At 43.7% G+C, this 13,607-nt stretch overlaps 2 protein-coding genes across 2 annotated transcripts; both read left to right on the forward strand.

Moving 5' to 3' along the window:
* Positions 1–5,214: 5,214 nt before the first annotated feature.
* LOC136517838 (small ribosomal subunit protein uS19-like) lies at positions 5,215–7,259 on the forward strand. The gene is made up of 4 exons (XM_066511484.1): positions 5,215–5,332; positions 5,443–5,597; positions 5,728–5,785; positions 6,793–7,259. The coding sequence occupies exons 1-4, from the start codon at positions 5,330–5,332 to the stop codon at positions 7,039–7,041; spliced, it is 465 nt and encodes a 154-aa protein (XP_066367581.1). The 5' UTR covers positions 5,215–5,329; the 3' UTR covers positions 7,042–7,259.
* A 1,460-nt stretch (positions 7,260–8,719) lies between these two features.
* Positions 8,720–13,201, forward strand: LOC136514762 (uncharacterized). Its single transcript, XM_066508475.1, has 2 exons — positions 8,720–9,040; positions 12,220–13,201. The coding sequence occupies exons 1-2, from the start codon at positions 8,885–8,887 to the stop codon at positions 12,463–12,465; spliced, it is 402 nt and encodes a 133-aa protein (XP_066364572.1). The 5' UTR covers positions 8,720–8,884; the 3' UTR covers positions 12,466–13,201.
* The last annotated feature ends 406 nt before the right edge of the window (positions 13,202–13,607 follow it).

Below are 13,607 nucleotides of genomic sequence, written 5' to 3' on the forward strand. Positions count from 1 at the left end.
CCCAACTTCATCAAGATAACACCGTCAAGGGAGTGAAGAAGTTTGATGAAGGACAAACCGTGGTTTGTTACGTGTGCCACAAGGAAGGCCACAAAGTCCTATGAGTGCAAGGTAAAAAATGGGGGAGGAGCAAAGAAGAAAGAGAAAAAGCAAACAAGCAAGTTTTCTAACACCTACACCAACAAGGTGGACAAGAATGCCTCCACATCATACTTGTTAAAGAAGAAAAATAATAAGATGGTGGCCATCAAGATGAACAAGCAAGTCAACAATGGAGCCAAACACATTTAGATGCCAAAGGAGATCATTTTTAACATAAAAAGCACCAAGAAGGTTTGGATCCCGAAAGAAAAGTGAGAAGTCATTTTGGGCTTCAGGGAATTTAGAGACTTGGCAAAGTATGGGTGCATTTCATAGGATGCATCATTATGAACAAAGTCATTGCCAAGTGAGTTAGTGGATACTATGGATCCAAATTACTCTTCCCATGTTAGGTAACTAGATATAATTTCTTTCAATTTGTATTACCTATAAATTGGTATCTTTTAACATCTAGTTCCTTTTTATGTCTAGGTTTGCATTTGCATGTTTAATCTTTTGTCATGCATACACTAGGTAAATCATATGGTAGGCTTGCTCCGTTTTACTCTTGACCCTTGGAGCAAACCTATATGGTTTAAATTATTTAGGAGCACGCCACATAGCTTGTTTTACAAATTATACATCTAATATGTGCCAAAGTCCAATTTGTAGATAATTTCTTCCGAATATTACTTTCGAAAATGATTCTCACATTCATGTGATATCATCTTTCAAGTGGTATTTTTGATTCTAAAATCAATATGCATGTTTCCAACAAGTATTCTATACTTGTGTGCACAAATTTAGGAGGAGATTACTCTACAAGTTGGATGCTTTGAGACTAACACCTTTTAAAGCTTATCATGTGTGTAGTAGTCTCGTTGCAAGAAAAATAGAGTCCCCGGAGTTAAGCATCATACTTCAAATTCAACCACCTATTGCAAGTGGTATAAATCAAATTGGTTTCCACATATGGTATTTCTAAACCAATATTATTATGTTGATTTTATTTTAATATTTATATGTTTTCTCCATACATTATATAGATTAAACTCCCTTGAGCATTTGCCAATTATGCGTAAACTACATTCTCCATCACATGTATGCATATATTTAGGGGGAGCTTAGTCTATGTAATGTGAGACTCAAATTATGTGACCTATTTCACTCCACATACAAAGGATCACAAAGTTTGACCCTCTCTTGTGTTACTAATGTCTTTCTTTTCGATGTTTGATTTCAAAGAGGAAGAATTTAGAAGACCAAAAGCAAGATCATAATAATTTACAAGTGGAAATGGTCTACAAGTGGTAATAGTCCAAGAGAGAAAGGACAGTGGGTTATGGATTAGTCTATGTAATGGAGAGAATTGGTAGGACAAAAAAGCAAAGCTTAAATCCATAATGTCACATGGGGATATTTGTAAGGGCAAGATAAGTTTCAAAAAATGTTTACATGTGGTACCGTTTAGTTTTACAATTGGTATCTTCAATTGATATCTTTTAGTCTTACTAGTGGTATCTTTTAGCATCATATAACCTTGCCCTTTGCATTACATCCTAGCAAGTAAATAGTTTTTAAATTTTAAAATTTTTACTATTTGTTTGTTTTAGTCGTGTTGCCATCAATCATAAAAAGGGGAAGATTGTAAGAAAAATGGACCCTATACCCATTTATTTTGGATTTTGGTGTTTGATGACCAACACAACTAAATTGGACTAATGAATTTGTAAGTGATTGTTTTGTAGTCCAATAGGGTACAAGACGTGACTTGAACGAAGGCGACGTGATGATCCCACGATCAATACCATAAGTAAGACCCTAGAATCACAAGAGAAGACCCAAGATATCAAACAATGTCCAAGCACGAAGATAGGAATCAAGCCGGACGCAAGATCGCGAAGAAACGAGCTCACAGAGGTGATCGGACGCTAGAAGGTGATCGACTAGACGCTCCGATCAGTGACTCGACTACAGTAGGCGTCAGCAGCAGCGACCGGACGCTGAATAGTAAAGGGACCGGACGCACCGATGGCACTGTTCATCGTCCCGACAACACGTTCAGTATTGACCGGACGCTGGCGGCAAATCGACCGGACATAGGACTGCAGCGTCCGATCAAGTACAGAGAGGTTCCAGAGCGGCAAAATTGCGTCCAGACGCGTCCGGTGGCATGTGACCGGACACCATTAGCGTTCGATCAGTTGATCGTGGCTCTTCCGGTCGGGACGACCGGACGCGTCCGATTAGGATGACTTGCGCGTCCGGTCAGTAGCAGAAAAGCGGGATTTCGTCCCCAACGGCTACTTTCTCAGTGGGGCTTATAAATAGAACCCCCAACTGGCCATTTGATAAGTATGGAGCTGATGAAACATATGAAGGGTGTTGATACGCCATTTTAGTGATCTCCATTTGTATAGTGCTTAGTGATTCATTAGGTGATTAGCGTAGGTGCTTTATGAAGTGCTTATGTTGATTAGACCACCGCTTATGCGCTTGCTCTAGGTTTTGGCCAAGTGTTTAGTGAGGTTTGCATATCTCTTACCACTCGGTGCTTGCGCTCACCATTGTTGTACATCGGAGGGGCTTGTATTCTTGCAAGATCACACTAACCGTGTTTGTGGTGTGGCCGCCACCGTATACCGAAGGGAATAAGGCCCGCGCGCGGTTCGGCCGGAAGCTTGATAGTGAAGACGACGGGGAGCGGTTCGGGATAGGCTTGTCGGAAGGCACACCGGAGACCCACTTGCGCGTGGGGAATGCCTAGGGCTATCCACGGAGTTACCCGACCAGGAGCTTAGCCCTTGCGAGGGGCTCCAACGAGGACTAGGGGGAAGCTCGTGCGCTTCTCGATACCTCGGTAAAAATACCGGAGTTGTCGACGGGAGTTTGCATATATCTACCCTACTCTTTAGCTTCCGTATTTACATTATTTGCATAACTCTTTTGCGGTAGAGATAGCAACACACTAGCAAAACCATGGTTGCACATTTAGATAGTTTATCTTTTGCATAGGTTTTGCTAAGAATGGAAAAAGATGCCATAGTTAAGAGTTTGAGTTTTAAGTTGACTAATTCACCCCTCTCTTAGGCGTCACGATCCCTTTCATGTGGGATAAGGTGCTAAGAAAGTGTGGCACGTCATAGTTGTAGTAGTGATTAACCAAATAGCTACCGAATAAACCGTGGCATGATTAACCTTTGATGTTGCAAGTTTTGATCACCAACCAAATAGGGATTGGTGTTACATATCAGTTGATGCATATGATCAGTCAGATGACGACGGGATTGTTTGGTAGGTGCCTAAATTTGACAAACCATGCGTTAGTATCCCTAGTTTCATATGCAGCTATTTGGTTTATTTGTAGTAACTATGGTGTTCCAAAGAGGAACATGACATGATATGATACTTTTAGAAAAAAATTTATACTATGTGATCGTAATCGTTTCTGGAACGAGGAGAGGAATACGACCTCTTTTAGTCTTTCCATGTCACTAGCTGCTAAGTGCGTACCACTTTAACACTTTTTTTAACATCCTATCTCACACTATATAAACTTATTTTGTTATCAAACTCTGTTTCACACAATATGAACTTATTTCCTTGTCAAATTCTGCCATAGGTATGGTACCTGCCGCTGGATATTCATTCTCCGTGTCCAAATCCACACCCACGGTAATTGGGGAGGGTATGGGTAGAAATAAAATACCCATTTAGATATGGGTGTGGGTAGGATAATACCCACCTTAATCATTAATTATCCATTTACCCGTTCAGTAGCTCAAGCTCCCACCGCGCTGCCTGTCGGATGTGCTCGCCTGACGCCACATTCCTGTTGCTAATGCCTTCCTGCTGCTTCCCCCACTTTATCCGCTGGGTAATCAAAATCCATCGGGGATTACCCACTGCGTTCGGGTATGGAGAATTTTAGGACACTTGGATATGGACAAAATGCGGGTGTGGACATGGATGCCCCGTACCCTCCCCAACGGCAGCTATAGGTATGGCTTCAATTTTTTTCGTCATGCTTTGTGTCGGGTACAACTTTGCCTTGTGTTCTTTCCTCTTCTCTTTGCATTGTTTCTTTCCAGAGCTCTCTGCCCCCTACCAGGCTCCTTCCATCTCTGATATCTTGACAACATGCCCTCCTGTCGTTCAACCAACGGTCCTGCGTTAGGACCCGCCTCTATGTCAAAGTTTAAGTTTCTAAAACAAAAACTTGACCTAGCAATCAGTAATCGTTCTTGAATTCCGAATTTCAGATATTTGAAATAAGACAAATAGTTGCATTGCATGTTGCATTGAATTGTCGGACATAAACAGTTGCATCAGAGGCGGAACAAGCGATTTTGATTAAGGGGGGGGGGGGGGGGCGGACAAATATGATCGCATTTTTTACTATGATAAAATATACATAATTATATGTTTCAATAATTTTTTTAAAAAATTACACTATTTATAACAAAATCATAATATTTTAATAAAAAAATAGGTGAAAATTGATATTTTTTGTGCTGAAAATTCATATATTTATATAGATATTAACATAATCTACTATGTTTGGTGGGGGGGGGGGGGGGGGGCACGGCCCCGCTGGCCCCCTGGTTACGCCACTGAGTTGCATCCATACCAAAAAAATAATTTTCATATAAAAATTGTAGCTATATACGAGACTACAACTCTTTAAGAATTATCTTCACATACATTATTACTTTTATCCAAGCTCATATGAAAAAATTATTAATGTTCAAAGGTTTGTTTGCCCATTGGTTGGGCGATATAATTTGTCCAACACTAAGGGGCGAGAAAAATGAATTCCCACGTGTCGTGGACCATTGCATTTTTCAGCGATGTTTGAATTTTCAGACAACAATATTTGACAATCAACTACAGTATAATTAAAAAAATTGTAATTTTTTCTATAGTCAAACAATGACAAAATAAAAAAAATATTTTCCGGTCATTCTTCTTTTCCAGTGCTCGGCCCGTACCGCCATATCCTGCTAGGCCTGGAACTGTAGAAGCTGTGGGCCGCTCCCGTCAAACAGTATGGGCTCCTTTGTGCAGGTGGTCCGATATCGAAGGGCTTCGCAAATTCCAACGGCCCATCCCCAAGCGGATTAGAACACCTGATATTATACCGGCGGCCACGCCTCTTCCAGCAAACCCTAGCACGCCGCCGCCGCCTCCACTGCCCCGCCGCGCCTCGGCTCCCCTGCCTCTCCTCTCCTCCAACCCAACCGCAGCCATGGTGAGTGGCCACAGCTCGCACCCTCGACCCGCCCTCGAATCCACAACGCGCACGCATTTTGCTGTGGCCGAGCTGACTAACCCCTCTCCGCGCGTGATGGTGCCTCGCAGGCGGACGTCGACGTCGAGGCGGAGGTCGCCGCCGCGGGGCAGCCCAAGAAGAGGACGTTCCGCAAGTACAGCTACCGCGGCGTGGACCTCGACGCGCTCCTCGACATGTCCACCGACGACCTCGTCCAGCTCTTCCCCGCCCGCGCCCGCAGAAGGTAGGCGCAAGCTGCACCAGAAAATGGTGTTGTTGGCGACGGGATTCCGTGCAGGAGGGTATAATGTTTCCCGTTGTTTTGATTGCGTTTTATGCTTTTTCATTTTTTTTGGGTATGTGTTTGGATTTAGGTTCCAGAGGGGTCTGAAGAGGAAGCCGATGGCTCTCATCAAGAGGCTGCGCACGGCGGTAATGCATTCCCTTCCTCTCTGCGATTTTGTTTCATAGATTGCTTGGTTGTCATGCCCATTGCGTTCTGTAAGTTTAATGCTGGGATGCTAGAATGTGCGATATTTGTAGTCTGGATGTTGAGTGCATATAGCAGCTAAGGGTGATATTGATATGGACATGTGGAATCATCTGACTTTTTAGATTCAGTGGGTGTAGTTTCAGACGTGTTTTGCTCACACAATCGATGGTCAGCAGAATTGAAATGGTTCTACTCACGTATTTCACTTTTGATGCTCGGCCAGAACCCTGGTTCAGACTTGCAGTAGAGATGGTTGACTTGAGGTGCATCGATAATTTTGCAGCAAACGGTGTTAGATTATTAGTATGAAATGTAATAGCAATTGCGTGATCTGAATGTTACTGTTTGAAATGGAGTCATTATTTGTTGAGCTGAAGGTTGATTTTCGTTTTATGCAGTTGCTATAAGTACGTACCAATTTATTTACCAGCTATGAAATTCAAATGCATGGCACATGGTGGTTAATATAGCATAAATGTTAGTTTTGTCCTAGAAGATTTATGCTGTGCTAGTCTGCTGCCAAGGCTCAGATGATGAGTTTCTTATGAGCACTTGAAATAATGCATGTTACAGAGTAGTCAAATGGAGCTTAAGCTATATAGTAGTTTGGAATAGTCTGTCTAGTCTGTTGACTTCTTATTCCTGTTGTATGGAATGTTATGACAATGATATTTTCTAATTAGAGTATATTTGCTCTTTGTTTTACCCACAGCAGTGAGTAGAGTTGGTAGACTTAAGAATTTGTTTATGACCTATCTATGCATTTTTTTCTGCATATTCCGATTTCATTTGATCCTGAAGATAAGTTGTTTTCTCAATTTCTACTGCTAATGCTATTGTTTGTAGCTGTTTCACTGTTTCTAAATTGTTGTCATGGAGCTAAGCTATTGCTTCGAGATCATAAAAGCTAAGCTATTAACCCATTTTCTACTTTTTACATGCACAGAAAAAGGAAGCACCTGCTGGTGAGAAGCCTGAGCCTGTCAGGACTCATCTGCGCAACATGATCATTGTGCCAGAGATGATAGGCAGCATAATTGGAGTGTACAACGGGAAAACATTCAACCAGGTTGAGATCAAGCCTGAGATGATTGGGCACTACCTTGCTGAATTCTCCATCAGTTACAAGCCCGTCAAGCACGGAAGGCCGGGTATCGGTGCTACCCACTCCTCCAGGTTCATCCCTCTCAAGTGAAGGATCCCAGGGCATGCTCGTGTTTGCGCCAAAGTTATCTGGCCCTGCTGCTATCTGTTATTGGATAAGTCTTTGTTATTTAGCATTTGGTGCTTTGTCGGAGGAACGTTTGAACACCAATGAATTATAGTTCTTTTTAGTGAAATTTTGACATGTGTGCTACACTGCTACTTGCGATTCGAATTGAAAGTAGAGATATATTGTTATCTATGGTGCAATCCCTACCCTGTTATCTGTCAGTGTATCTTGTATTCCATCCTGTATTCCTGTCTCGCTTGTCAACTGAAATATTATTTTGTGTCTTGAGTATGTCAATGAAAGGACTATTAAATTGTATTAGATGCAGTACAAAAATAGGTGATGGATGAAACCATTAAAAACGCAAGAATCATATGCTCCAATAATGGAAAGAACTAGTGCACCGTGATGACGAAATAATAAGAAATACAATGAAATTATGAGGAAATATAGAAAGGAGATGGGAACACTTGAATGAAAGTGAAGAAATCTAGAAAGAGATGACAAAATAACAAGAAATATATTGGGATTATAAAGAAATATAGAAAGGAGATGGGGACACTTGAATGAAAGTGACCTGTCCAAGTCTGTTTTGAATCCTTCCACTTTGCAATTTTTGATTTGAGAACTGAATAGAGACAGCACAAAAAGAGTTGCAGATGGACAGGTCTCAGTGTCTCACCGTAGGTTTCAGGGTATTGTAGAGTTCTTTTGTTAGTTCAAGTTCTACTTCTGTTACAAATATATAGGTTATTCACTCAATGGTGCAATGCAAACCAGCCGCTAAAATGTTCAGTCGCAGTTTTCTGTCTAAATCTTTGCAGTTTTATGTTCAGCAGATATAAGCAAAGCCCACTCTTTTATACATTAGAGGACTTCATTTGGAACCATCTAGATTGAAACTCAATAGTTCATGGGCACCAAAAACTGGCAAAAAAATACAGAGGGTTTTTTATTTTTTAGCATGTACTGATGTACAACAAATTTCTCAAATGATGGAACATAGACAGAACAAGAGCTTAATATCAGTAAGCCAAAGCCACAACTTCAGTTTGTTGAAAGTCAAAAACAGTAGTGAGAATGCAGACATATCAACACTGCTATGTGCAATTCAGTTTCCTAAAGCACAGGTGCAGTCAACTTTACACAGACAACTTTTTGACTAAACATATTGGTGCAAAGAAAAATGAAAACTTTATGGACGACGATAAATAACTTAAACAGTAGGCCAACATTGAGGAATGCTGAGGCATACAGAGCGGAGGTATGCAAAGTGGACAGTCGGAAGTGAAATACATAATGGGGAATGAGAAGAACAGTAACGAAATAAGGTCACAATTATTACAAACACAAAGACCTTTTTTTCAGATAATGGATAAGTTGGTGCTTCAGACCTCTTTAAACGAGAGAATCAGTTCACAATTTGTCAGTGCCTCCGAGGAGCCTGAACCTGATGAACCAAGTAAGGAGCCAGAGCAGGCCGAGACGTCCGCTGCACCCAGGCCAAAGCGCTCCGTACGGCCCAACACGCTGCTCAGCGGCCCAGAATGGCTCAAGTAGACTATATGTACTAGGAGAGGGAAAGAGAGAGGGCATCAAACATTGTATCCCAAAACCTGAACCTGAATTAAGATTCGTCCTCGCCTCGCTATCGCTCGCCGCTCGTTCTTCCCCCTTCTCCTAGTTCTTCCAATTTCCTCCCCAATTTCCCCCACTCCTGGCTGATTGCTAACAATTTGGTATCAGCTTCCACGCTCTCTGCATCCTGGACACCGACCCCAATCCCCACCACCACTACACCCGTTTCTAGCGAGCTAGAGGTGCCATGGAGCCCAACTTCAAACTCATCCTCGACGAGCTGTCGCAGCTGAATCGCCGCTTCGACGACGAGCATGAGCACTGGAACCGGTTGTTCTCCGACCTGGAGCGCGGCCTCACCACCCGCGCCACCACTTTCGATGCCTGTTTCGACGCCCTGGATGTTGAGTTATGATCCAAATTCAAGTTTGGGCCGAAGCGAAGCGGCCCATTAGCGTTAAGAGGGACTACACCATCTATTAGTTCCGTATTGCTAATAGACGAGGGTGTGGGATTTTTCCTCCCAATATATACGGACCACCTCCCTCATGAAAGGACGCATCATAGACTTGTATATGGGAAGGCCCCCAGGTTAGGGTATCCCTAAGTTGTAAATCTCCGACGTTTGTAATCTCGCCTGATATAGTGAAGATTTGCTGGCTAGTGCCCGTGGTTTTTTCCCTTCCACCTTGGGAGGGTTTTCCACGTTAAAATCTCGTGTCTCATGTATTTGATCTACTGTTCTTCGTCGTTTATATTGCCTATCGTTTATAACAAGTGGTATCAGAGCTTGGTTTGACCTTAGGGTTTTCGCGATGACATCGATGAAGTTTGATCTACCGCTGCTGGATTACAAGACGAGATTTGCACTGTGGCAAGTCAAGATGCAGGTGATTCTGGCACAATCTTCAGATCTTGATGAGGCACTGGACGGTTTTGGAGGAAAAGAGCAAAAGTCATGGACCGCTGAAGAGAAGCGGATGGATCGTAAGGCTTTGTCTCTGATTCAACTTCATCTACATAATGATATTTTGCAAGAAGTGTTGCAGGAGAAAACTGCCACAGAACTTTGGCTCAAGCTGAAATCGATCTGTATGTCCAAAGATCTAACCAGTAAGATGCACGTGAAGATAAAGTTGTTCACGCACAAGCTGCAAGAAGGTGGTTCGGTGATGAACCACTTATCGATCTTTAAGGAGATCGTTGCCGACCTAGTGTCGATGGAGGTAAAATATGATGATAAAGATTTAGCTCTTCTACTGTTATGCTCACTGCCTACTTCGTTTGTAAATTTTCGAGATACCATACTATTAAGCCATGATGAACTAACTCTTGCGGAAGTATATGAGGCCCTCCAGACGAGGGAGAAGATGAAAGGTATGGTTCAATTTGATGTGTCGTCCTCCAAGGGCGAAGTGTTATAGGTTAGAGGTAGGCCCGAGCAGAAAACCTACAACAACAACAATAATCGAGACAAGAGCAAGAATGGTAAAGGCCGTTCTAAGTCCAGAGGTAGGGATAAGTTCTGCAGGTATTGTAAGAAAGATACTCATGTCATTGAGGATTGTTGGAAGCTGCAGAATAAGGAGAAAAGAAATGGTATGTATAAACCAAAAAAACAAATCCGATGGTGATGGTAAGGCCTCTGTTGTCTCCGCTGTTGATACTTCTGATTCAGGAGACGTTCTGGTTGTTTTTGCTGGTTGTGTTGCTGGTCGTGATGAATGGATACTTGATTCTACATGCTCGTTTCATATATGCTCTAATATAGATTGGTTCAGTTCTTACGAGTCTGTGCAGAGTGAAGATATCGTGCGTATGGGAGATAACAACCCACATGAGATTGTGGGTATTGGCTCTGTTCAGATCAAGATGCATGATGGCATGATACGCACACTGAAAGATGTGAGACACATATCAGGGATGGCCAGAAATCTTATCTCCCTCAGCACACTTGATGCCGAGGGATACAGACACTCCGGTTCAGGTGGAGTGTGTAAGGTATCAAAAGGTTCTCTCATTCATATGATATGTGATATGAATTCTGCAAAGTTATATGTTCTTAGAGGAAGTACTTTACATGGTTCCAACAATTGGTATCGTGAGCCCATGGTAAAAAAAAGCTAAACCTGATAAAATCTCGAGCGTCACATATGACGGGGGCACTCCGATGTGTGACTAAGGGGAAGATTGTTGGGGTTTAGTCCCACATCGTGTAGCGATGGTGGGGGAGCACAACATATAAGACGGGAGAACCCTCACCTATGGGCTAGTCTTTTAGGTTGGGAAGGCCCAATGCCTTATATGCTGTAGCTCCGGTGGACCTGGGACCTGTGGGAACGTAGGCTCGTGGTAACGAGCCGGGCCGACTGTAAACCAGCTCCAAGATCGCGAACTCGGTGGTCACCACCGGTTCCAATAATTGGTATCAGAGTACATGTCAAGAGTTCCATATTCTAGTGCTGTTGGTTCTTTTATGTATGCCATGGTTTGCTCTCGTCTTGATTTATCATATGCTATGAGTCTGGTTAGTATATACATGGCTAATCCTGGTAAAGAACATTGGAAGGCTTTTCAGTGGATTTTTAGGTACCTTCGTGGCACAATAAATGCCTGTTTGAAGTTTGGCAGGACTGATAAGGGACTCACTGGCTATGTGGATTCAGATTTTGCTGCTGATTTGGATAAGAGGAGATCTCTCATAGGTTACGTGTTCACTATTAGTGGTTGTGCTGTGAGTTGGAGGGCAACATTGTAGCCCGTTGTTGCCCTGTCTACCACTGAAGCAGAATACATGGCTATTGCTAAAGCATGTGAAGAATCAGTTTGGTTGAAAAGTTTATTTGCTGAGCTTTGTGGAGATGATTATTGCATTAATTTATTTTGTGACAGTCAAAGTACTATATGTCTCACTAAAGATCAGATGTTCTATAAGAGAACGAAGCACATTGATGTCAAATACCATTATGTTCGCATTGTGGTCGCGCAAGGTAAGCTGAAGGTATGCAAGATAAGCACACATGATAATCCTGCTAATATGTTGACAAAGCCAGTTCCTGTTGTTAAGTTTGAGCTTTGCTCAAGCTTAGTTGGTATAACTGTTTAGCCCAAGAGGCTATTTGGCACAGAAAGTATTTCTTTGTTATTTTAGGGTGAAGGTTCATTTTATGCTACAAGAAGGAATTTGTCTTAAGGTGGAGTTTGTTGAGTTATGATCCAAATTCAAGCTTGGCCCGAAGCGAAGCGGCCCATTAGCGTTAAGAGGGACTATACCATCTATTAGTTCCGTATTGCTAACAGACGAGGGTGTGTGATTTTTTCTCCCTATATATACGGACCACCTCCCTCATGAAAGGACGCATCATAGACTTGTATACGGGAAGGCCTCCAGGTTAGGGTACCCCTAAGTTATAAATCTCCGACGTTTGTAACCTCACCCGATATAGTGAAGATTTGCTGGCCGGTGCCTGTGGTTTTTTTCCTTCCACCTTGGGAGGGTTTTCCACGTTAAAATCTCGTGTCTCCTGTGTTTGATCTACTGTTCTTCGTCGTTTATATTGCCTATCGTTTATAACACTGGAGACGTCCCGCGGCGCCGACGCGGATGACCTCTCCCGCCGCATCGCCGACCTAGAGGCTGCCCCAGCGGATCCTCAGATCAACGCCGTGGAGAGGCGTCTCGCCACCCTCGAAGCTAGCTACACCGTCCACGACGCTGAGTTCACTCAGCGCTTGTCCGAGCTGGAGCGCCTCCGCGTCAACCCCGTCAAGGACGAACACCAAGGCCTTGAACTCATGGTGCCCCGAGGTCAATGGTGTGCTCGATGACGTTCGTATTGTTGTTCGGCGGTTAGAGAAGGGTCACAACCGCCAAGTGTTCGACGAAGTGCCATTGAACACGAGTCTCCTTCCAACCCCGAACAAGGCGGCCACACGCTCATCTGTCGGGTTCCCCGCCAACCAACCCATTGTTGGGCACCGCGTTGATATGACTCCACGGGATTCGGGATCCAGGGTCGTCACGACCTAGATCCCAATCCCGGGCAACGGTATGTTGCCGACTTCTCCTCCTCATCCTCCTCCTGTTCCTCGATCCCCCACCACGTTACCTCGTCCTCTTCCTGAGCCACCTAGAACCACCACCCACCCTGCCATTATTGCCTACCTACCACCACGCCCACCACCTACTGACCCCTATCACCAAAATGATCCTAAAGGCCGGCTAACCAAAGTCCCATTTCCTCGGTTTGACGGCGAACAACCTCGTCGTTGGAAAACTCGTGCTGAGAAGTATTTTAACATGTACTTCGTTGAGCAATCTCTCTGGATCAGTGTTTCAGAGATGCATTTTGATGGTGCAGCCCCCTTTGGTACCAGTCCATTGAGCCCCAAGTCGCCGAGTACTCCTTGCATGAGTTTTGTGCCCTATTGCCCGATCGCTTTGATCGTGATCAGCACAAGTCTTTAATCCGCCAACTCTTCATTGTTCACCAGACCACTACAGTCACCGATTACCTCTCCCGCTTTACTCAGCTTGCTGACCAACTGAAAGCCTACTCTCCTAAACATGCAGCATGTTCGTTTGGCTTGTGCTTGTCGTATACGATCGTAAATTTTCAGCCGGAATAGTATTTTTCTCTCACACAAACTAGCCAGCAGTACTTCTTCACGAACCAGCAACGATACCAACCAGCCAACCGAACAGGCTGATGACCGGCTCTATTTTATTATGCGCTTCATTGATGGTTTACGCCCAGACATTAAAGGTGTAGTGCTTTTACAAAGGCCGAAAACATTGGATACTGCCGCTACTCTTGCTCTGTTACAGGAAGAGGTGACATCGTCGCCGTACGGGCGTATTGGTCCATTTGGTGATTGGTCTACTTCATCACGCCCTACTGTCCCTGCTCGGCGACCCTTGCCGTTGCCGCCACCACCAACAGCTGGCAAGCCGACGCCTGCTGCAACTT

The sequence above is a fragment of the Miscanthus floridulus genome, chromosome 17, assembly GCF_019320115.1.
Source record: "Miscanthus floridulus cultivar M001 chromosome 17, ASM1932011v1, whole genome shotgun sequence".
NCBI classification, from domain to species: domain Eukaryota; kingdom Viridiplantae; phylum Streptophyta; class Magnoliopsida; order Poales; family Poaceae; genus Miscanthus; species Miscanthus floridulus.